The 25,836-nt window shown below is 44.8% G+C and overlaps 1 protein-coding gene across 1 annotated transcript in view; it reads left to right on the top strand.

Moving 5' to 3' along the window:
• Positions 1 to 7,862: 7,862 nt before the first annotated feature.
• LOC105195672 (flocculation protein FLO11) overlaps positions 7,863 to 25,836 on the top strand; it is a 42,094-nt gene continuing 24,120 nt past the window's right edge. The window contains exons 1-2 of the mRNA XM_039447958.1: positions 7,863 to 8,002; positions 11,841 to 12,253. Of these exons, the coding sequence (XP_039303892.1) occupies positions 7,863 to 8,002; positions 11,841 to 12,253 (553 nt within the window). The remainder of the gene's footprint in view (positions 8,003 to 11,840; positions 12,254 to 25,836) is intronic.

Here is a 25,836-nt window from a genome sequence, read left to right on the forward strand (position 1 = left end):
CTAATCACTAATTTTCGCAACCGGTTCTCCGCCGATCGAGGAACCAACTCGTTCGAGCGTCCGTTCGAGTCCGTCGCTGGTCGGAGTCAGAAAATATGTCGTGTCCTTGCTGGGAGCAACCGAGAGCGCGAGTCGGCAGGCCACGCTCAATAAACGCGCACGTCATTTCGAGTCATTCATGCATCTGCAGGTTGTCCTCGCGTCTCCGTCTCTCTCTCTCTCTCTATCTGTCTCTTTCATTGTGTTCGCGCCGCGTGTGCGCGCGAGTGCAACTGCGTTGCGCACGTGCGTGCTCGCGCATCGGCCATGCAGCTCTCGACGACTGCTGCGCGATCCGAGATCGAGCAGGCTCGCCATTCGGTTGGCATTTACGCGAGATCGAACGACCCGCGATGCCCGTCCCGTCACCGTAACGTAAAGAGAAACGTTTATCCGACGCGACGTCTGAGGCAGCTCTCGGAAACGCGACGATACTAGGCGGCCTTTTTGCTCTTATCGCGCTTCGAGAGCGGATACGCTCTCCGACAGGTCCAAATTCCGTCGCTGCAACATATGCGAAAGTAGTCTGTAGTGTGCGATGATATACAGGGTGTCTCCGAAGTGAGTCTCGACAACTTTGGAAATGCATTCGTTCCGAGAATGAAAAGAGGCTGTTTCAGAAGCATCTTGCGTAATCATTTTTGAGAATGGAAACTCTTCTTGTTATCGCGCTGAGAGAAAAGTACTTGATATTTGTGTCCGTAATTGAATATTGAAATATAATTATGATCACAAGTATTTTCTATTTTTGCAGTTATTATTTTTATGATTCTAGTAGTAGCAACACGTGTTGCGTAATGTATTACACTGACAAAAAAAATGATTGCAATTACCATAATTTAAATATATTTGGCGTTGAAAATGATTATAAATTACAGTCATATTCGGTGCCAGCTGTATTTAAGTTGCGATAATTGCAGCCTCTGTTCTCATCGTATGTTATTATTACTAAAATTATAGCAATGTAACTATAAAAATGAAACTCGTAATTTCAACTATTTTAATATTAATTTATAGTCATAGAAAACACTTTTCTCTCAACGCGAGATCGTAATATATCCGAAAATTATGCGGTAGGTTAAACAATGCCGCAGTACAGCCACCACGTGTTTCAATGGGAACGTAGTATCAGCAAGTTTCGCAAGAGAAATACGTAAAAGAAAACGTGGAGGAAGGGAGGGAGGGAGAGCGGAGAGGGGAGGGAGAATGTAATTGTGAAAATGAGGGTAACATTTCGCCACTGCTATTCCGAGTAGACTAACTTCTTTATACCGCCCGAATGACTTACTTAATTAGAGACAATTAACCTCCGCAATTGCTGAAAGCGATGGCGCAGGAAAATAGGAGGAGGGACGGAAGGAGAGGGGTGTAGTCCGGGAATGTTTCTTTTTCCGATCTTTACGTTTCTTCACGTAGAATGGTAGGATTTGCTTTGCGAATATATACTGACGAGCGCCGTAAATTCTCAGAGTGCCTCGGAAGAAACGTTGGTTGCCGAGACAACTGGTTACATCTTTGCGCAGGTCTTCGCATTTTCATTGTAAAATTTTACTACGTTTTGGATTACGCTAAGAACGCGTGGGAGGATCGTGAATTGAGTCGTGTATAAAAATTAAGCGAAAAATTGCATTAGTATAGATCGCTGAGAAAAAGGCATTTAAGTTTGAACTCTGAATACTCTCTTGCCGTTCATAAATCCATAACTGACTTGACTCGGAAAAATCCCCGGTGAGAATACCTGAAAGAGAGGTCCACGGTAGGGATCTCGCTCGATCGAAAGGGATTTCTACGGATGAGCAAGCATGAATTGCGATCCGGTGCGACGCATCATCCCTCCTTACGAAAAGTTTCGTCGTTGTATTTCACGCGGCGTAAAACTTTCGATGTGAATGCGACTGTTCGTCGACTCATTGAGGACGCGCTGTTACGGCGGTATGAAAGAAGGGCGATGCTGGAGGGGACGGAGGGAGACACAGGAAGTGTACACGGTTCTAGGGAGAAAGACAGAGAGAAAAAGCATGAAAGAGTGAATGAGCGAGAGAGGGAGAGAGAGAGAGAGCTCAGCAAGGGGGCTGAATGGGAGGGGGAGCGTTTCCACACCGGATATCCTCTCGAGGGAAGCGGTGCACGCGATTCGCATCGCCGCCACGCCCGTGTGGCGTGTAGATATAAACGTCGCCGCTCGTATTACTAACAGTATAAATGGCCGAGGAAAGGCCGGGGCAGCGACGATTGGATTGAAATTGTTCAGCCAGCGCGAGATGCTTCTCTCGTCGAGCGAGAGTAACGCAGGATGACAATGTATATAGCGTGTCGTTCGGGCGAAATGTCGTCCTCCCTTTTCTTCGCTGGTGACATCGATACTTGCACGGAAAGAAAAATTTTATTGCGGCATCTAAAAATTTATCTAGATACAGATCAGAAAATAATTTTATATTGGGCCATTAAAATAATTATGTACAACGCTCAAGCATGATAATGTTGCTGCAGTTTTGACATTCTAGCAACCAGAGGTTGCAACATTCTATAAAAATTTTTTAAATGGTACAACAAAATTATTTTCAAATCTGCATTTCAGCAAAGTTGTTCTTTCCGCGCGCGAATTCAATGATTGAAATAATTTCGTATAATAAATGTACCGACACATGTGATATTTTATTAAGCAATAATTCATAATTAATATAGAATTTATATTATAGGGTACGATTAACTCGTGGATAAAAACCACAAAGATTAAGTCAATTTATTCGAGCTAATTGCTATATTTTTTTATTCCATCCAATTACAGATATTCCCTGTTAACACGTATGATCGATAGATCCACTCTTTATCGAAACAATCATCATGTAAAACCGGTCGATCATCGGTCGCTTCGCGTTTCTCTGCTTTTTTCATATTTGCCCGCGACTTTGTACATTTCGAGGAAGAAGCGAGTAATGGACTCGAGCGAGTCCTGCGACTAACATATTCCCCGTACTATTGCATGAATCACGAATCGGCCGAGCGATGTGAGCTACGGCGAAGCGACGAGGAAGCGTGTGTTTCGTCGCTTCTCGGAACAAGGTATGTCATATTCCGCCTCCGGTTCGTTTGGAACGACGTTGTTTCCGCGTCGATTCGCCGAAGTGCATCGCATCCCGATGATGATGATGACGGCGAAGCGAAGCCCAAGAGTTGATTTATGCGGTATCACGCGGAAAGAACAATTTTGCTGACATATAGATCTGAAAATAATTATGTTGAACCATTAAAAAATTATACCGGATATCTAACTTGTTTACTAGTATGTCAAAACTGTTTGCAACAATATTATCATGCTTGGACGGCCTACATTAATTATTTTGATAACTCAGCATATAAAATTATTTTTTGATTTGTATCTACCTAAATTTTTAGATGCTGCAGTAAAATTGTTCTTTCCGTGCAGATTTCTGATACGATAAACGCTAAGTTGAGGATAAAATTAAGTGTTTTTCTGAGAGAAATATAATATCTATAAACGAATACATTACTGGAGGGAGCATTTTATACAGGATGTCCTGTAACTCGATCACTTCGAGGCAATCAACATTTTTTTTATATTTGAAGATGGGTCACATCTTAAAATATTACTAAAATTTAAAATTTTTATATATTTTTTTATTTACATTTGAGTATCTGTAAAATTGAATCATAATGTTTTTATTGATTTAAAAGTTATTTAATTTTTTGTTTGATCTTTTGTGTCTATAAAATCACGATATAAAACTCTAATAAATATTTGTGCAGATATTTGTTTTAGTTGCACTTGCTAATTAAAAAATTATTTAGCTACAACAAACTAGAGTTATTTTCGTTGGATAAATCATTTATAAACCAAATTTCTTTGCAAGTTTTAGGGCCAAATACATTCTATGGTGGAATTTGCTTTTTTTTTATAAACGACATTACTACATTAATAAAAATATCATCTCATTAAAAAAAAATGTTGATCATCTTTAAATGATCGAATTACAGGAAAGGCCCTGCATACTTGCTATATAAAAAATAACGCGCACATATTGAAAAATTATATTTTTAACATTTTTTGCGTTTTATTTTTTATTTTCTTTTTCCTGAAAATTTTTTTTTACAAACGGATGTGACGTCGCATATAAATACCGAGATTCTAGCGTTTATCGTATCGCAAATATAGTATTGCGAAAAAGCTACCTAATGGTAACGGCAATACTCAGAGATCTCTGCACCCCTCGCAACCACTTTCGGACAGGTGCGCACCTTGGTGTCAAATTCGCAAAGACCATAAGAGTAACCCAACACTCGTTGGAGACCTTGGGTACCTGCCCACACGTATACGCACGATACGACTGCGTTCTCGCGCGTATTGCCTTATTAGATAAGTCGAGGGGCTCATCAAGCACGCATTTTACTGTTTCCCACGAAGAGAAGGCTCGTTCTCGGCCTTTTCTTGTATCAGAAGAAACGCGTCTTGTTTTCGGTTGCGAAACTACGATACTAAAATATCTGGCGTAGATACTGACATAGTTACTCTCTCCCTCTTTTTTTTTTTTTTTTTTTTTAACACGATGAATTGGAGTCGGAAGTGGAGTCGATCTTGCGAAGTAACGTCACACGGTGCACTGTGTCAACACTGTGGCTTGTTCCATTTACGCGACAATTCAAATCTAAATGTGTAGCCGTCGAAGTGTTAATTCATCGGGCACAAGTCACGGTTCGCTGCAATACGCTAATACCCGTCCGCGGTATGTTAATTTAACGTTAATCCTTTCGCGGAATCGACTTCCTGCTACGTGCTTTCGAGTCTATGTAATTTTGCGAGACACACACACACACACACACACGTTTTTCCTCTTACGTCGCGAAGCGAAGAATCGAGATACTCGAATAAGGCACGTGTTTTGCTCGCAACGATATTTCCATAAATCACGATGCAAAGTATGAATGAAACTCAACCTCCACGGGATATACTACGCGCTTTACGTGCGGTTATCTCCAACGTGTTTGTCATCGAACGCGGACGTCAGACGATTCGTTTCCTGTCGTCTTATTCCAACATCTTTTTCGATTAAATCCGTCAAAGCCGAGATCGCTGCCTACACGAAGTGAAACCAATCGGCCGTGTCAGCTCGTCGATTCCTAGTTTAATCAGAAAACGGTTTTTTATAATCTTGGCTTTTATAATCGTCATACGATTCCCTAATTATCCTGGACGAGTTGGACACGTCTGAGCTGCCTGATCGCACCAATACAGTTTACTTTAAACTCCATTTAGCTTGCTTTTTATCTTTTGCTGCTTCTAAGAATTAGAATAAGATGAGAAGTAAGTTAAACCGAGTTTTTAGTTGAATTATACACTGGTGCGAACAGGTAGTAGAGAATGGGTCTAATGTCCATTTCCATCAATGTAGATTAACTTTAAACTCAGGTTGTTACTTTTTTTTCCTCATTTTTAGAACTAGAAAAGGATAAAGAATAAATTAGATTGAAATCAAAGTTAATTATTGATGAAAATGAACGTAAGAATATTAATTTTTTAGTACATTGGTAATACTTCTAATAAAGGCGAGGAGATTTGCAGCGTCTCGTGAGCGTGTAAAAAAATAATATTCGCGAGGAGTATTTGTTTTTTCTCATAAATAAAATCGCGTCGAAAATAAAATACGCGATTCCGACGATTTCGGGTCGAAATCGCGTCCGGTCTCGATCGTATCGTCCCGTCGTTAGGAAGGACGAGGTGGAATATCGCTTTTTTTACGCTCTCATCTCGCGCCGTGTGTCCGCCTTAGAAGCAGGCGAGTATATAAGAGGAGCAACGCGCCTACAAACGTATATTTAATACACACACGGCACCTCCGTACGACATACCCGCGAGCAAATGGAGTGAACGAGTCGTGGTGCGGCGACGGCGACGTTGCCTGGAAAGAGGGGCCGGAGGAGGAGGGCAGGAAGAGGGAACGAGGAGGTCGAGGGAGCCTGGAACGAGCGACGAGGACGAAAGAGGATGTAGTCGGCGGACGTTTACGAAGAGAACCGAGTCGCCTCGACACATGTGGGAGAAGAGCCCGATACTATACGCACCGCAGGATCGGTGTTACGACGTTCGGTCACCTGAACTTCAACGTGAACGGGTTGTGTCCATTTTCGCCAATGTAGATTAACCCTAATCTTGATGTAACATACTTTTCATCTTTTTCTAATTCTTAAAACTAGGACATAACAGTCACTGATATTACTGCCGCTGACAAGGAAACGAGCTATATTGCAAAAATGATATCAAAAAATTAACGTTATCAGTCGAAAGATCACCTTTGAGATAAGTAGATATTCTAGACGATGAAATCTTGGAATTCTAATAGATTCTCTACACGACTTTGGCAGGAACGTGTTTTAAAATAAAGACTTTAAACTCTATTTTGCACCTGTTGAAGGAAGTTTAGCAAAAAATTAGCAGAAATAAAATTTCTTTATTTTTTCCCCATAGATTGTGAATCTGCAATAGGCGTTTCCATTGAAATATCAACCTGAGCTTTATTAGGCCTAAAGTGGGCATTGAACCCAAAATTTGAGGGTCATTTAAACCTTACAATTTTCATTTGAATAATACATGTTTTCAAAATATTTTGACATCTAAGTTAAAATGGCAAAGATGTTTTGGTCCAAGTCGGGTACAGAATTTATAGAATCTCAAGATTTGACCATCTCAGATGAGACTTGACCGTCTCATTTATTTCAAACGTGATCTTTTGACTGATAATGTTAGTAGTCTTTTTGATATTATTTTTACGTTACAGCTCATTTTCTTATAAACTTTCCTCCTAGGTATCGATCATGTAACTTTTTCCCTAGAGCGAAAAGATGAAAAGTGAAGTCTTTAACCATTGAAGTTAATGGGGAAATTTTTCACTTTTCACCTTTCCGCCCTAGAGAAAAAGTTATATGATCGATACCCTGAACATGAGCCGTTTCCCCAGAAAAGAATTTTCAGGAAAAAGACATTCGATATTGTAGTCTCCAACGTCACTGTGTCCATTTCCACAACTACAGATTAACTTTAATCTCAGATTAACTTGCTCCTTATTTTTTCTTAATTTTTAAACCAAAATCAAAATTAATCTACATTGGAAATGGTTAAAATGGACATTAGGACTAGTTTCACAAACTTAACTGACCAGTTAAGTGTCAACTGTGGTTATTTCCAGGATTGAATAAGTTAATATTCCTTTTTAATTAAATTAAGTTAATGGCATATAAAATTAATTTAATTACGTTAAAAGTTAGGTACATGAACAAAAAAATTAACTCAATTAAAAATTACTTTTAAAATTAGATTAATTTAAGTTAAATGAGAAATTAATTTTGAAAAGCATTATTTATACTAAATTAGGAATTTAATAAAGTTGGATTAGAAAGAAGTCAGTAAATTAAAATTTATGTGCTTTAAAAATAGCTATTTGAAATTAAAAGTTAAATCATTTAAAATTAATTAAGTTAAAAGTTATTAACTTTTTACTTTTCTAGTTTCTACTCAACCCTGGTTATTTTTGATCAGTTCTACTTCATGACAAATACTTTTGGTCCGTTCCAATAGAAAAATCAGGTGTTAACTGGAGATTGTAAAACTAGTTTCTAAAGGATAAATTTGGCGAACAATCCGACCAAGCATTATGTTTAGTTTTTATGAATGTAAATGCATATTAATCTCGGTTCAACTTGCTCTTTAGGCTTTTCTAATTCTTAGAATAGTTAAACTGAGATTAAAGTTGATTCAGAAAAAGATAAAAAGAAAGTTAAATCGAGATTAAAGCTAATTTACATTAGTAGAAATGACACGTCTGGAAAAAAAAGAGTTGGACTCCTCGCAAATGCGACGTTTCGATATCGAAAAATATGGAAATTGCGTAACGCACGTAAAAAGTATAATAAAACGTGATGAACAAGCGGTGGATTTTACCTCGGGCGGGAGGTATAAGCAAGAAGAAACGTAAGATAGCGCGAAACGCGACGTCACGAATATGTGACGTGTACTACGTAACTCCGCGTACGTAAAGTATGTAAAGTGTGAATGCGACGCGAGATGTCAAAGTAGCGAACCATAGAGCGGTAGGGCGAGGTGATTTGACTTGAAATCGGGTCGATCGCTTCCGTTCGTTTCTCACGCGGAGGAGGCACCGCGGCGTCGCGATTCATCCCTGGCCGTACAACACGAGCATGAATGAAGTATCGCGTCTGGCTCGCTGTTTGTACGGTATACGCGATCGCGGGGCTGAGAGAGGAGGAGGAGGAGGAGGAGGAAAAGGAGAAAGAGAGCGAGCAAGCGAGAGAGAAGGGTCGCAGGCGTCACGGTGCGCCTTGTAGTGGCTGCGCGAGACGCTCGTGTGTGTGGGTGTGTCGTGTATATGTATGCGTAACTACCGCTCACGCATACCCGCCTTTCAACGTCGGAGCGCGCATGCGTACCCCACCCAGCCAGCGAGAAGATAGACGGAGGGAGAGAGACAGCGGCGAGCGGGAAAAGGAGACGGAGCGCCCGCTGGCGCTGTTTGTACGCTAACAGAGAGAGTCTACCAACGGCGCAGCAGCGCCGAGCATCAGCCGGTCGTTCCAGAAAGCCAGGGGCGCGACCGGAGCACCCGCGTGGAGAAAAGAGAGGAAAAACGGTGGAGAGGAAGCCCGTGGTTCCATTCGTAGCATTCGTAGTACTGCGTGAACGCGCGTACGTCGCGGCATCTCGGTGTTGTTGGATCGTGCGTGCATCGGCGGCATACGACGAGCGCGCGGCTGTCGCGCGAGTGCGTGTCGGCGCGTCTCGCCTCCTGCCCCCGCGAGGTCGCGAACTTTTCCGGATGTCCCTCTCCCCGATGCTCGCGACGAAATGCTCGACCGTCGACGGAGGTTAGGATACGCCGCGACGACGGCGAGTAAGAAGGAAGAAGAGGAGAAGGAGGAGGTTTAAGAAGAGAGAACGACATCGTCGAGATTGTCGAGAGCCGCCGGTGGCCCAAGCGGCGCGATGGTACGTGCCTGGCTCGTCGCGATCTACACCGGCATGGCCGCCGAGGCCAGCTGAACTTCTGCTGCGGCCGTCTCATTTCCGCGCGGTCGAACGAACGTCGCGCGGTCTCGCTCGCTCCCTCTCGCACGCCGATCAGCCGAGCGAGCGAGCGGAGCGAGCGAGCGAGCGAGCAACGAACGAACGAACGAGCAGCGCGCGCTCATTCGTTCACGCACACGCTCGCGCGCGCAATCACTCGCTCTTCGCGCCCCCTACGCCGCTCACCCGTCGTCCGGCTCCCTCGTCGATGGCCTCTCCTCTCCGTCTCTTTTTACTTCCTTCCATTCTGGCCCGCTCGTAATCCCGCGCGCCGTTCTCGTCTGTTCTCGTCTCGACGACGCCACGAGAGAAGGAGAGAGAAAGAAAGAAAAAGCGACACGAACGAGCGCGCACACACCGCGGGAGCGTATACCTCGTATCCCGGAGAGTAAGAGAGAAAGAACGCGAGCGAGCGAGTGCATGTGCATTAGTCCGACCGGAGGCTCGCCATTCGAGAGAACCAGCGGCGGAGGCGCAAATCCCCTACGCCGTTCGCGAGTCTGATCTATCTGTCGCGGATACCGCGTCTGCTCTCTTCTTTTCTCCCCCTTTCTCCAATCCCCTCCGTATCTTCTTCACCGAAAGATCGTGCCTGTCGTCGTCATTGACGCGTGTCGTCACTAAAGACGCGGCGCGGCGGCACGACGTTCGACGACACGAGAATAAACATTCAGAGAGAGAGCACTGTGGCACGTAGAAATTAGCGCAACGGGGACGGAGTTTGTCGGTTTTCTCATCTGGCGACAATGAAGTAGACGTCAACGAAACTATCGGCGAATCGGTCGAGAGCTCTATTGCGACACGAGAACGACGACGTCATCATCCGTCGGCACACCTGCCGTCGGCGACGCGACGTAACGCAAGACGATCACCACTAGCAGCAGCAGCAGCAGCAGCAGCAGCAGCAAGCATCCGCCCGCGCAGTCAACACATCCCTCGCGTGTATCGTAGAAGAGACAAGGAAAAAAGGACACCGGCGGCGCGTGCGGAGGGTGGAAGGATGCGCGAGGAGGAGCACGGCGACCACCGCCAACTCCCGCACGGCGACCACCGCCAACTCCCGCACAGCGCTTTTTCACGGAGACCAACGCGGTTATCTGAGATGCCAGCCGCGTGACACGAATGCGGGAGTGCGAGAGAAAGAAGAGCCAGAAACGCGGGAGGAAGAGAGAGAGAGAGAGAGAGGAGGAGGAGGTGAAGGAGGAGAGACAAAACGCGAGAGAACGTATCCGGCCCGTACGTACGAACGTACGTGCGTACGTGCATGCGTGCGTGCGTGCGTGCGTGCGTGCGTGCGAGCGACGAGGACGGGAGACGAGGGTGGCTATTTCTGTGGAGCACATAGGGGGCCGCTCGTATAAAATAAGCAGTGAATGAAGGAGCCTGTTTACTGGCAGACGGCCTACGCGAGATTCAGAGAGTCGCCTCTCTTTTTCCGTCTCTCTCTCCCATCTTTTTTCTCTTTTTCTTCCTCCTCCCCGGAATCGTCGGCGTATCTCCCTCTCTCTTCTTCCCTTCGCATCCATCTCTCTCGCGCGTCGCTGGTAATCGCGCGGTTGGTCTCGCTCGCTCGCTCGCTCGCTCGCTCCGACAGGCGAGTGAGTGCGCGCTTTGCGGGAAAAAGAGACGAAGATAGAGAAAAGTGGGAGAGAGAGAGAAAGAGAGAGGCAGAGAGGGAAGAAGACGGAGAAGGCAAGCAAGCAAGCAAGCAAGCAAGCAAGCAGGCAGGCAGGCAGGCAGGCGAGCAGGCAAGCGAGCGAGCGAGCGAGGCGAGAGCGCGTCGTGTCGGGGCACCGAAAGAGGGCCGTGTCTCGTGTGTGTGTTGGCTGGCCAGTGCGCGAGAGGACCCCGCGGTGTACCGATCTCTCCTCCTCGCTGTGTCGTGTCACCGCGCGCGCGCACGCGTTTCTCTCCTCTCTCCTCTCTCTCTCTTTCTCTCCTTCCTTCCTTCCTCCCTTCGCTCTATTACATCTCTTCTGTCTTTCCGTTTCGCTACGTTCGTCGCGGCCGCCGGTCTATTCAATTGCCGACGCGAGCGGCGAGAAAAGTCGAGGTTCGTTCGCTCGTCGTCCGCTGCTGCTTGGCTCACGCTCGCACCCGCGCGCGCGCGCGTGCGTGCGCTCCGGCTCGCCTCTAATGTCGCTTCCGCACTCCCTCGGATCGTGCTCGCCTTGGGAGATATACGTTGTACGTGTGCTTGCGTGCTGTGACGTTGTGACCTGTGCCGGAAGTGCGAGCGGAGGAGAGGAGGAGGAAGAGAAGGAGTAGTAGTAGTAGTAGAGGAGTCACAGAAGAAACGGCGGCGACAGTATAGTAGTAGTAGTAGTAGTAGTCGTCGTAGTAGGAAGAGGAGAAGGAGAAGGAGTAGCAGGAAGAGGAGTGGAATTCGAGTTCACGAACCGACACGTTCAGTCTCTCTCTCGGATACGTCGGAAGTGGCGAGGCGGGAGCTGCATCTCTCGCTTCGCGCGGTTCGCTCGTGTTGCCGCGTACACACACACACACACACATACACACACACACACAAACACATGCACATACACGCAGAATTAGGATTAACAAGAAGTACACGCGTGTTACATATACATATACGTATTCTCCGTTTCGTCAAAAGTGCGCGATCGTGCCTGGGGCACGACGACGTGATACACGACGACGTAACCACCCTGGGCGAGTGTGGAGAGTACAGGTGAAACGAAAGTGCCGAAAGTGTGGATACCTCGGACAACAACCCGCCGCCCCCGGCGCTGCCTCCGCGGCGGCCGCTCCGACCGCCGACGCGCCCGAACGCCGCCGCCGCCGCTGCCGCGTTCGTCGTCTTGAGGTGCGAGGACGCGCCGCGACGTACGGCGTCGACGGCGACGACGGATAATACGGCGTTAGCGACGGCGGCCACGACGACGACGACGACGACGACGACGGCGCCTCGGTGGGGAGAGAAGGAAGTGAACAACTTTCACGCGACGCCGCCGCCGACGACGACGACGACGACGACGACGACGACGACGATCCAGGTTGCGCCAGCCACGTTCTCCACGTCCCACGTTGTTCAAGTGTCGCCGCAGCAGCCGCTCTTGACGCCGCCCCAGTATCCTGCGCCTCCACGGCCCCCTAGTCGTACCGGTGAGTGCTCCAAGTTCTTTTATTTTCCCTTTACACTCTATTTTTCCTTCTGACGAGGGAAATCAGAAACGATGAGTCCGTCTTCCTTTCGTCTCTATACAAGTGCACGCGTGTCGCCGACGCGGCGTCTCTCGATCGACCTAGGATTGTACCGATCTACGAATAACGGCGTTTGACAAGGGTAATGTCGCGTTCTCACGACGCGTTCCGCGTTCCGCGTTCTATCGCCGGTGAGTGCGCGAAAATTCGTAATCGCATCTCCTTACGGTGCTTCTCGACCAGCGCCGCCGGCATTCCGCGCGGCGACGATGATGTGAGTCACTCTGGTGTTAACCGCTCGCTCCACGTGGTCTTCGACCTTCTCAGGTAGCAAGCTAGATTATTTTGACATCAAAATATCGTTAAAGATATCGTTTTGACGTTAAAGTAACAGTAGATAACGTCAGCTTGCTACCTGAAACGTTACACGTCTACAAGGAATTGCAACTTTTCTGAATTTGTTGAAAGTCTGCGTGTCTTCGTCGACTCTAGAGCCGTCGATTTCCTTGTCTTTCCTTTCGAACAAGAGTTAACGAAGAGTCGCTTTGCTATTAGCATTAGAATTATTTGTATTGTGCCGCGACATATTTCTGTATAATACGAAACGTTGAAAAAAAAAACGATTGAAATGATTAGCGGAGGCGAGTGTTAAGATGGGAGTGTCGAGGCCACTTTCCTCGCTTCCACCCTTGTCTATCTAAATTGCCGGTCTAAATCACACAATCATCCCCGTCCGGCAGCGCGTAATATACCACTCGCGGTATATCGCTCCTCGCTACCAGCGCAAATAATATCGCTGCCATTACGCTGGCATTATTACGACTATCGTTGGCAGCAGCGGGCATCGTGGCGAAGAACGAAACGGATGGGGTATTAACATTCCGCCAGATATAATGCCCTCCGGCGAACGACGGATGGTCGACCGGAGGGTTTATCGAAACGCCCGACGGCGGCGGCGGCGGCGGCGGCGGCGGCGGCGGTGGCGCGGCATGTACGATTTCGTCGGAAAAACGACGTCCGGGATGGACGGCTGTGTCGGGCAAATGACCCGGACCAACTGGCTCCCGACGCTCCTCTTTTTATTCCTCTGCCGCCCGTCGCACCATCGCCTTTCTGTTTATTTGCCCATGCCCTCCGTCCGCGATCTCCGTCCGCGTCAGAGACGAGAGGAGACGCAGTGTTTCGTAATGAGCGCATAACAGCCGATTCACAGCGCGCTAGTATCATTAGTAGGAGCGTACCGGAGCGCGCGTCTAGCAGATGTCCCCTCGAACGTTGCAAAAAAGAGTTATTAGCGTTTCCACTGTGTCCGGTGTGTTAATTGCCCTAGAATTAATAACGCAAAATAGCGTGTTCCATCTCGTCGAGGCGACCGAATTCGAGGAGAAACGTTTCGTGCTGACACGTTCGTCTGAAAAAAAACCTCGGCTTTAAAATGTGAGGCAATCTCCAATGTATAACATCCGCTTTGAAACACGAAATCCACTCGCGACACATCCGCTCGTCGAGTTTTCATCGAGCGAACGTCACATTAGGGCGATTCATCCAAAAGGCCGTGGGCCATAAGAGACACATCCGTTACGCTCGCGATACTACGTGTTATACTATTTACACGCCGCGTTCGATTCTCTTGGCGAAACGCGGATGGAACATCTGGAAGCGAGGAGACTCGCGGCGGCGAAGGAAAGAGATGGAGCGGGAGAGCGAGAGCGAGAGAGAAAGGGGCAGAACGCCGGGTATAAATCTAGAAACCGCGTGCTGTGCTCGTTTACGAAATTCCGCCTTGTTGTTTCCAAGCTGGCGCTAATCATCGTCGGCCGCGCGCGATACTCGGCGGAAACGGCCGGGAGCGATAAATCCCCGAAAAATATCTACGTCGTTCGCCGACGGAAATCGATCGAGAAATCGTGAGAGAGAATTCTCTCTCTCTTTCTCCCCTTCTGTCCCTCGATTCCGTTCGTTCTAACTTTTTGTCCCTGTACTTCTCTTCGCATCGTTTAAAATTACATTAGATCACTCGTAAGTTACGTCGAACGTCGAATCGTTCTTAAAAACGATTAATATTCTCAATTAATTTCTTACGTAAGTGTAAATTAATAACAATATTACGGAAAAGGCGATTTGAAGAAATTTAATTCTCTAAGTGTCATCTTTTTAAAGAATTTGATAATCTTGATTTCAGTAACATTATATTTTTATTTTGATATTATAATAGTTATTCGAACATGATTGTCTTGATAATAATAATCTTCTTTTCATGGAATTTGATACATTGAGAAAAAAAGTTAGTAACTTTGACTAAATTTTTCAACTTGATTAAATTTGTTAGTTCAAATATTTATGTATTTTAGTTAAATATACAAATGCTTAAACTGAAGTTCAAGTATTTTATAAATTTAAGTCAAATATATAAATACTTGAACTGAAGAGATTTAATTGAGTTGAAAAATTTAGTCAAGTTAACAATTTTTTTTCAGTATAATTATAATTTCAGTAATATGGTATTATATTTCTATTTCAATATTATAATAGTTATTCAAACCTTACAAAATAATTGTCTTGAAAATAACAAGGTTGCATTATTAATTCTTGCTTTGAAGATATTGCTATATCTTCAATATTTTTAGCCTTTATTTTTTTCTCTCAACTCATGAAAATTATTATTAAACAAGAATACATTTTTTTTTATAAAGTTACATAAATCAGTAATCAAGTTATATCTGTTTAATGCTATATAATTTTATTTCCACTTATACACTTTTAAAATAAAAAAAAATTGTTAAAATGAGGATATTTTTTACTGTGTACTTCAACATACAGAACAAGAGAATATTCTTGTACATGAAACGATAATTTTTAAATAGACTATATTATTTCGAATTTGATACGAATTTGATACTACTTCTTCTATACTTGTATCCTCTTAGAATTTTGATTCAGCAAAAGTGAATTGGGAATCTCTGAGGATTTTCCGCCTTTTTGCTCTCTCCTCGGGTCTGTTTTCTTCAATATTTTTAGCCGCTCACACTTCGATGTATTTTCATTGCACATTTGTTCTCTCGGAGGATTTTCTCGCGGAACACGATAAATCTGCCGGTCTCCCTCTTCGCGTCGCTATCTCTCTCTCTTGGACGAGGTCGCGCGACTTCGTGCCAACTCCATCGACGGTTAGACGAGCGTGACTCGTTGCGCGCATTGAGTCACACTACGCTTTCATAGAGACCGAACCAGTCACAGGGGCGAAGCGGTGAATGAAACCCACAGGTGTAGAAAGTTCGCGAGAAAGTCGCCGTCGCCTTTCCGTTCGTAAAACTCACACCATCGTGGCACACGCACGTGCGCTCGCGCCCGCGCGCACATCCTCCTCTCTCTTTCGTCATTATTGGCTGTTATTGATCGTTTAGACCTCAATGAAGCAATATCAGTTTTCAATGAATTTCGAAAAACGCATACTTGTCGCTGATAAGATTCTACGATATATAATATTACAGAGAGCGTAATTTCAGATATGCTTTCATTTTTCTCAATCATTGATTGCACCTTATCTGTCTTTATATTTTTAGAATTATCTCATAAATCTAAACAAGAATCATTCAAGAGAATGAATGAAATTATCTTGTTCAGGTCATGGAGACGTTTCGCCATTTTCCTCGCCTTAGCAAAACCTTTCGGGAGCCGTATTCGCGAGACACCCGTTACAGCGCAACGACGATCGCGTACGTGTGTGCACGGCTTATTGACACAGAGGCTCGGACACGTCGCTCGCCCGCTCTCATTGGCACCACACGCCGTGAATGCCACTCGGAATGGCACTCGGAGTCGCCGTGCGACTTTCGCATACGCGTCCACGCGGCCGTGCGTGCGTGCGTGCGTGCGTGCGTGCGTGCGTGCGTGCCTGCGCGAGTGAGTGCGTGAGTCTCTTGTGTGCAAGCGCGCAACGATACACATCGATTGTGTTCGGCACAGCCGTCGAGAATAGGTAGATACGCGTATTTCTCGCACGCCGCCGTGTCTCGCGCGAGTCGCGGCATACGCAGCGGCAGGAGCGCCATATACGCCTCGCGAAGTCGATCCGGCATGAATGAAACCATGATTTCCACGCATGGCGCAAAAGTAGGCGACTCGAGTGGCGGGGTGAGGCGGGGTGAGGCGAGGCGCGACGTGGCGCGGGTGAACTCTCGCGTGAATTTTTCACACGGCTCCTGCGCGACTCATTGAGAACACGCTCGGCAGGCACTCCGCGATAATTTAATTTTCAAATATCGCAAATTGACAATGCCTAATTGTCGCGTCTCGTAACGTTAATGTCGCAACATCAATTACGCTCGCGTTAACTTTGCTCTTTATCTTTGGGCTGATTAACTTATTATACACCCAAAGTTTTTCCTTTTGCAATTTTGCTCTTTATAATCACGATAGTCGCGCGACAACGTGGACACCTTGATAAATATCGTTGTTTGACAGAAAAACTAAAATTTAAAAGAATAAAAATAATAGTAATAAACAACATAACAAATAAACTTTATTATAATTTTAGTAAAAATGAGTAAAATTTACTGAAAATTTTTTAAGTTAAATTCCATAGAAAATTTTCTATATGTACCTTATATTTGAAAATTCCGAATGCTTCAGCTGATGGGAAACGATAAGAATTTTGGATGAAGAGCTCTCTCTCTCTCTCTCTCTCTCTCTCTGAACCCTTCCGTTCCCTTTTGTTTTACTTAAGCTCGCGTAACGCCATATCTCAAATAAAGAGTGAATAGCAGGTAAAGCGAATATATGTGCACATTGGTGCTGTTATATGCGCATAGTGACCGTTGCCCTCGTTTATTCATCGCCCCGTCATAGGTAGGAAACGGTTTCCAAGATAGTCCGGAAGTCGGCACTCATTTATATTACGAAGTATTTATATTTGAGTTATTTATTGCCGTACTAATCGCCTAAATACATTGCGAGAAAATTGCGTGGTATAAAAAACGCCTTTTATCAATACGTTCGATTGTTTTATCATTTAAAAAAAAACGTATTCGCTGTACGAGATTAACAATAAGTCGAGGAGAATTTAAAGCAGCATTTCCACGTCAAGCGATGCTCGTCGAACGTCACCGCGTTACGCGTGCAACAAATAATTCGGCTCCAATTTCTGGCAGCTTATTAATTTAGCTACACTGAGAAGAAGGTTGTTAATTTTTTTTTTTCAACTTGATTGCATACACATTTCTTTGATTCAAGTATTTATACATATATTAAATACATATTGAACTTCAGTTTGCGTTCAGTTTATTCATTTAACTTAAATAATAAGATACTCGAGCTGTAGTTCAAATATTTATGTATTTAGCTTAAGTAAATACTCGAACTAAAGAAATTTAATCGAGTTGAAAGATTTAATCAAATCGACATCTTTTTTCTCAATGTAATTTTACTTAGAATATATATGTATATCTAAGTCGAGGAGAGTAGATAAGATGAAATTACGTCGGAGGAATAAAAACGTGCAAAGATACTATCCTCATCTTTCGCAAGGGAATCAACCTTGTTTTGCCTCTCTACTATCGAGCAAGAATTTAATATAACGTAATAATGCACACAAAATGCGAATGCTGCCCAATTGAATATCTCGCTACTAGTTGGCGATCGGCAATCACAGTCCGACTGCACTTTACTATGGTAAATCCAACCGAACACGCGACCTTCTAGCAGTGACGTGTCTCTTGAAGCTCGACGCGCTATCGATACCTGGATCGTGTTAATCATACAGTAAGTAATCCTACACGCGCGCGCGCACCGCAGAGGCTCTCGATATCCTAAGGCTAAACCTATCGAGGCTCTCTCTCGACTCCAGTAGCGGATCGAACCCGCGCTCGAATCTCGCTATGTAATCGCGTTCTCTCTCGTGCCTTTTCTCTCTCTCTGTCTCTCTACCCTGCTATCTCCTTCCTTCTCGCTCGTTTTCTCTCTCTCTCTTTCTCGTTTAAGTAACACGAGAAACACCACGCTATCTTCATGTTTGCCAACTCCGTTATCTCACGTTCCTCCATTTCGATCTCCTCTCTCCTTTTATCCTCTCTGCCCTCCCCTTTTCTCTCTCCTTCTCTCTCTCTCTCTCTCTCACACGCGCACACGCTTACTTTTTGCTTATAATCTTTTCTCCTTGTCTATGTCCTGTCGACTCTTTCTTTCTTCCTCTCGTCTGGTTTTGCGCGAGCAGCGAGTGCAATCTACGAGCAAGTCGTCGTTATGCGTTGTCGCGTCACATCCGGCCTCTTCGCAATCATTCCCTCTCTCTCTCTCTCTCTCTCTCTCCTCCTCCTCCTCCTCCTCCTCCTCCTCCTCCTCCTCCTCCTCCTCCTCCTCTCTCTTACCACTGCCGACCGTTCGTCCTTCCCTCTCTCCCACCTCCTCCCGCCGCGCCTTTCATTCATTTACCGTGCAGCTCGAGTGTCTCTGTTTCTAGCACTCCTCTTCATCGACCTGTCCGGAGAATTCACGTTACGCGTCATCGATCTAAATGCCTTGTTCTCTCCGACCTTCTCTTTTCCTCTCCTTACAGTTATTTGGCAAAACGAACCACTCTGTCGAACCAATCTGTTCTCTTATCCCGTCTCTCTTTTCCCGGGTAAATAGCGATATCTTGGGATAACGTAAACTCTCCAGAATTCGTCATACGTTCGCAGGAAATCTTTTATTTACAACGGATACTGTGTGTGCCGTCTCGCGTCAAGTATTGACCTCTTCTCACGGTACACCCGGTATATTTCGTGGCAGAGATATTATTTCTTTTTTTCCCTCCCTATCAATCTATCTTTTTCTTCTCGCCTCCGTCCGATTACTCCGAGCGAGGGAATACAACGGGGTTAGAGCAGAGTAGCTTGACGAGCTCTCGCGGCACTTGGTCGATTTTTGACCGGAAGTCTGAACGTATCTGGCGATGCTGCCTCGCACCGATGATTTCCGGCGATTTCACATTGGCGGCAAGTGTCTTGATTTTATGAAGGGGGGGGGAGGGAGGACGATTAATCATGATTAACGCGAGTCTATACAGCAGGGCCGATTGATGCAGCGTAGATAACGATGGGATTACGCAATCGCGTCGATAACAAATGCGTTGTCGCGAGCTAGCTTGATGCTTCTTTGCTTCTCTTCTGGCAAGTATATTTGTTAAAAATAACTCGAATGGCAAAGTTAAAATTCAACTGCGAGAAATACAATAAAGTATATCATTTCTCTCATTTCTTTTCGATGCTTTTATAACATGTACATCTTGCGTCATTTATAATTCTTGCTTTGCGGCTTAGGATGGTGTTTTATAAAAACTGTTTCCATTCTACTTTACGTTGCGCTAAATCTTAAAACCGAATCTAAATCTACAATCAAAATAATATTTAAAGTAAACTAAATTAAATCAAATGCCGAAACAGTACCAAAACTGATTGCGTATATATTTTTTTCTTTACTAGGATTTTGTGTGATGCGCTGTAAAATTTAGTAACACAGGACGTAGAACAGCAGAATTTATTTTGACGTAGTAATTGTGAATAGAATATTTGACACCGGAATTATCAAATTAATCCGTCGAAGACGCAGGGAACGCGCGGTATTGTGTGTGTGTGTGTGTGTGTGTGTGTGTGTGTGTGTGTGTGTGTGTGTGTGTGTAAGATGCAAAACGATTCAAATTATATTCGCGCTTATGATAGCGTCCGGATCGGATTAAATGATATGTGCGTAAACGGTCGAGGTGAACGGAGGTGAGATAAACGAGATAAACTTATTTCCGGTGCATCGGTGAAAAACAAACGTCGGCGAGACGTCGTGGTATGCGTTATCCTGCTTACGTATATGCAAGAGGGATATTTCCTTTTTAGTTTATTGCTTTGTGTATCGTGTGCAATTTTCCTGCATCAGCACAAGTGGCACTTGTAATTGTCATCGCGCAAAATTATTCTCACGTCTACTCTTGAGAGAACTTTTTCTTAAAATCACGGTAGTCATTCTTCAAAAATTATATACTTTTAATAAAATTTTAGTAAATTTTGACCAAGCTATTTTATAATACAAAATTAAATTTTAATCTGATATAAAATTAACTTTCAGAAAAAATCTAGCCAAGCTACAGCCTTGGTCAAGATTATGAGACACCTACATCTATTTCATTTATCTGAAATTTTTTATCTGTATTATTTCAAATTATGCATAATGCATTATGCATAAATATAAAGGATTCCTGAAACAAAGAATAATTTTTATTTGAATTTCTATTTAAATCCTTCCAGTTAAAAGTATTTAAAAAACATAAGGTGTTTTTATAATTTTGACCAAGGTTGTATTTTCCTAAAAAATACAATTTTTACTAAAATCAAGTAAAATTCTTCAAAGTCCATGTTGTTCCACGACTAAATTTGAGGATAAATTGGAATTGTAAGAGAAAATCCTCTCCGTGCACGTATCGGCATGCGTCGGCGGCGTATTCGCGAAATGGATACGCGGAGGAACGAGAATAGCATGTGCGTCACGAATTAGGTGCGGTCTTGACAATTACATTCTGCTTTTATCCTAACGATGTCACGGAGCTTTCGACTTAAAAGGATTAACCCCCGTGTGTACCACACCTACTTCCCTACCGTACGAAAATATGCGATCTCCTGTGGGAACGCTACAATTCTTGCGCGGAAATTTGAGCTCTGTACCTTGGAGACGGAATTCAGAAGTCTTGGCGTGCAACAATTTCGAAGATGCGCGATTTCAGTTCGTTGCGAAAGGTGGTGCGGCGTAACTGATCATTTCTTCTGAGCGGAGAGAATTTTCTCGCGTAAAATTTACTCTGAAAATAGCATGGTAGTCACTTCAAGTGAATTCAGTAAAGTTTTTGTACACTGAAAAAAGAGTTTGGTAATAGCTATCAAATGTCGAGTGAAATAATGCCAATTAAATATTTGGTTAGCATAATCAAAAATAATTTTACTTTTCTGAATATTTAGCAAGTATCAAAGTATTATCAAGTTTACAAAATATTTAAAAAATTAAAATTATCTTTGGTTACATTCACCGGTGTATAATAAACTTTTACTCCTCGTTAAAAGTACAATAAAGTTCTTTCAAGTACATGTACGTTGTCCCACGCGACTAGCACGATTTTGAAAGGGACAAATCGTATAAGAGAAAATTCTCTCCGTGTGCCGCATCGCAAGTTATCGATTTAGAAATCGCTCACGTGATTCTCTTGAGTCACGTATTATCGGGAAAGGGGATAGATACACGAATGTCTACAACTTTGTTTTACTCAGCACTTTCCTCGCGCGCTCGCTAGGCATTCAGCGCGGATGCGGGGTCAATGCGACTCCGATGCACGTCTAGTCAAGGGTTAAGAGATCGAGAATCGATTCCCCTATCCCGTCTTGTCTTACCCGCCGCGCTTTCCTCCGCGCGTTGCGCGTCCCTCTTCGCTGCGACTCTCCTCGCATCCGTTCTCCCTTTGCGTATACGTGACTCTTTTACTGCCTCTTCCCCACACCTCGTTCCCCATACCCGGCTTCTTTAACTTTTCCCTGGCCGTCCTTGGGGGGGAAAGGGAACGTTGACCCCTCGCTGGTTCCTCTCAGGCGTGGTCTCGCTCGAGGTTTCATTCAGAATACAACGCCGAGAGCGAGATCCTCCGTCGATATATAGTATAAGGAATGATGTGGCGAAAGTGCATGAGCGTATGCTCGGCAACTATACAGAACTGTCCTAAATTTATAGGGCGATCTTCTCCTCGGGATACGTGCGATTGATCCTCGTCATAAATATTGAGGGGCGAAATCTTTAAATTAAATTGTCGAAAGTTTCATAGGATACCGGCGAATTGAACTTTACAAACGTAAACGAATAATGTAATATCATACTCGAGTTAATTTTAATGAAAGTGGATTGTGTGTGTGTGTGTGTGTGTGCGTGCGTGCGTGCGTGTGGGGCGAGATCTTATGGAGAGATTAAAGGTTTCGCATTCGCCGCAAAATCTGAACGGGGAATTGAGATTAAGATTGGCATTTGTATATAGGACGTGCCCGACTAGGCGGAGAAACGGCGGCTGCCGCCGCACTTCCGTTTATTTTCCCACTTACGGATTGACGCCGTTGCGCGAGTGCGGCGCCGAAGTTGCGGCCGTTCGGCTTTCGAGACGAGGCGCGAGACTGGTTGCGCATTGATCAATGATCGACGTCGGTCGTGGTGGACGTTGAATTGATTGATTGGCGCTTGAGCGAAGGCCGACGGGAATGGAGAGCGCGGGCGTGAGCGAGCGTGCGGGCGGGCGGGCGGGCGAGCGACTTGAATTAAACGGAGGCTTAATGAACCTCGTTCGAATGGGAGTCGCCGGCTTTAAATAGGACGGCAGAAGCCGAGCGAGCAAATTTGAAGAGCACGACGAACGTGTCATGGACGCGGAGGCGCGCGAGAGCGCGTACGTATCTTCGCGTGGATCCGCTTTATTTTAAGTAGGCGAGCCTGAAAATAAATTAGACCATTAGATCAATGAAAGATAACCTCCGTTGAGAGGTTATCTTTCATTGCCCCTCCCCTCCTCCCTCTCCTCGGAGATGGAATAAAGGGCGATTTTTTTTTTTTTTTTTTTTTTTTTGTTATTCCAATTGCAGAGCCACTCTTTGTTCGACTTGAGAAAGTTTGGAATTTTCATTTAACATCGTTGGCTAAAAATAATTTTTACACGTGCGGTAGTTTCGAATGCGCCATGTGTATTATCTTACGCATATCTAGAAGCAAAAGTAAAAAAACAAGTTCGAAAATGGCACGAAAAATTGTAAGTGGCGTCTATTTAAAGATAATTTTATTTTTACGAGAATGACGGCGTATGTGTAATTTGTCGAGTCGAGGCCTCTGATGTGTGTGTGACGATCATTGAATCAGCGTCAGATACGGTGAAACGTCGTCACAATGGGACCCGCCGTAATGTTGAATGAAACTACTCGGCGCGGCGGTGCACTCGGCGGGCTTCATTGCAATGCAAATTTTGTTGCGTAAATCTCCGACCACGTAAACACGTTCGGCTCGGTCCACGTTTGGTCCCCGTGAGCGTCCGGATTTTCGCACATTTTCGCTCGCGCCTCGTTCGTCGGGATTTCGGCGATCCGCACCGAAAATGGAGGTGGCATAAATTCCAGAACGGGTATCATTCGGCGTTAATGAGTCGATAAACGTTAGGAGGTCGTGTCGAAACTTAGGTTCGCGCGCGCACGCGCTAGCGGTCCGACGAGTGCGCGAAAAGGGAAAAGCGAAAATGGAGAGAAAAGAGTAAAGCGCGAGAGGAAAGAAAAAGAAAAAGAAAAAGAAAAAAAGAGGAAAAGAGGCGAATCGCGCGCGTCGCGCGTACACTCGTCGGCCGCTATAAATACGTAAGATGCAGTCGAATGCGGGCCGCGTGCGTGTGCCCGTGCGTACGCACGCCCACACGGGCGTGTAATTCCGACGTTCCAGCGTTTCTCCGCGCGTACACGACGCCGCTTGAATGCCGAAAATAGTTTTTCGCATGCGAGAGAGGAGGCGAGCGCGTGGGTCGACGTGCGTAGGCGTACACATCGTCTGTGTGTAAATATACATATTTATATGTGTTTTATATATATTTCATATATTCTTTCATTCGTATTTTTTGCACATGTATATATACCTACGTACGTACGTTGCCTAGCTAAATGTCGATGTAAGCGCATCTCAGAATCGTCACACTTGCCTTTCCGACGTTGCAGAGATATGTTAACTCATCCTTCCCGTCGTTCTATTTATAGAACAGCATCTCTCCAATTTTTTTTCTCTCCTTGTGTATCCAGCGCTTTTTTAAAATACTGTTTTGAGGTCTTTAGAGAGGTAAAAAGGTCGAGAGAAGTAATGGGTTACGGAAATCGTGAAACGGTGAAGGATCGATGTTTTAACATGAAAAATAGAGAAGAATTAAATATCGATGAATGAACCCGTTATGCTTTCTCCATTTCAAAAGTGGATTTTGCAGCGCCGGAACTCGAGCGTTCTTTCCTCATCTTCTTTTTCTCTTCGTTAAAACGGTAAGAATAATCGACGCGATCGCGCCAGATGTTCCCCAATTTGGTTTCCGTACTCCGTGCATTTCCGTACGCTGTTATTTCCTCATCCACATATTTCTGTTATAATAACCCGATAACCTTATACGCCGTTATGTCAAAGGAATCGGCTTATCTAGAGCTATGCTTCCGCTCGCCACAGACAGCCAGAGACTCATATCTGTGCGCAGGTTTTCGTCAAACACCACAGTTCGGTCTCTCGTTTTCGATTTTTCAACCGCGCTAAGGTCGTCCCGGAGAAACTCGATGACGATAATAGGCCTGCTTGTTCTCGTTGGTGTCGAGCACATCTCGTTCATAGGCCCGTCCCTGGGCTCAGCGAAATACGCAAAAAACGGGACACGGTCCGACGTAACTGACACACGCGTTCACGTATATACACACGTGCGAGGGAGACGATCGCGGGACAGATATATAAACTTTCTCGCGAATATCGTGCCTTGTGGAACGAGTGGGTGGTTGGTCGGTTGGTTGGTTGGTTGGTTGGTTGGTTGATTGGTTGGTTGGTTGGTTGGTTGGTTGGTCGGTTGGTCGGTTGGTCGGTTGGTCGGTCGGTTGGTCGGTCGGTCGGTTGGGCGAAGACCCCGACCATATGGCGTCCACATTCCGTTTCTCGGGTGGCAGCGATCGTGCGGGCGAATACATTTGTTCTGTCTGTAGATGTGCTCATCGTAGGAAGACGCGCGTAGTACGTTTAACTCTTTCGGCCCTAATTCTCTTTCCAACGGCAGGGGAGGGGGTACATTCAGCTCGGGGATACACCGCCCTCGGCGACGCCAAGAACATCAGGAAAAACTTCCCTTCCCGGTACTCGGCAGGTCCTTAACCCTGCCCACGCGTAAAAGCGTAAAGCCTACGCGCGAACGCGTGAAAATAATTAAAGGGAATTTAACGCTCGTTGATTCCGCGAGCGAGGAAAAATCGAGTGCCGATGATTGTAAAATGAAGGAAGTGTACGGAATACGTGTGAGCGTATTGCTACGAGTTAAATATTACTTTCCTGCAATGAGAAAAATATTAACTAAACGTTTAATTAGTGATTAAATGAATTTTGTAGTTATTGGTCTCAAAAACTTGGTTACGAACCATTTGGTTATAGTTGTATAAAAACCATTGTTTGGTTAGGACTACAGATTGTTTAAACAACTACATATTTAGAAAATTACAACTACAAAATTTACTTGATTACTATTTAACCAAACGTTTACTCTATCTCACCAAATAGTTCTCTCAGGGGCGAGCATGACACTTTCGAATTTTCCGCACACATTCCAAAGGAATGGTACATTTGAAATCCTATTGTTAAGAAACATGATAAAGGCGCATTTTTTTATCTTTTATTTTTGAAAAGATTTTGTATTGATTAATCTTTATGGGACGAGAAGTGTCACTATCCAGTGTCAAATTTTGAGTTAAAGTATTACAATAAATCTCAGTAGGAAAAGAAACTACATAGTG

The sequence above is a fragment of the Solenopsis invicta genome, chromosome 4, assembly GCF_016802725.1.
Source record: "Solenopsis invicta isolate M01_SB chromosome 4, UNIL_Sinv_3.0, whole genome shotgun sequence".
Lineage (NCBI taxonomy): Eukaryota > Metazoa > Arthropoda > Insecta > Hymenoptera > Formicidae > Solenopsis > Solenopsis invicta.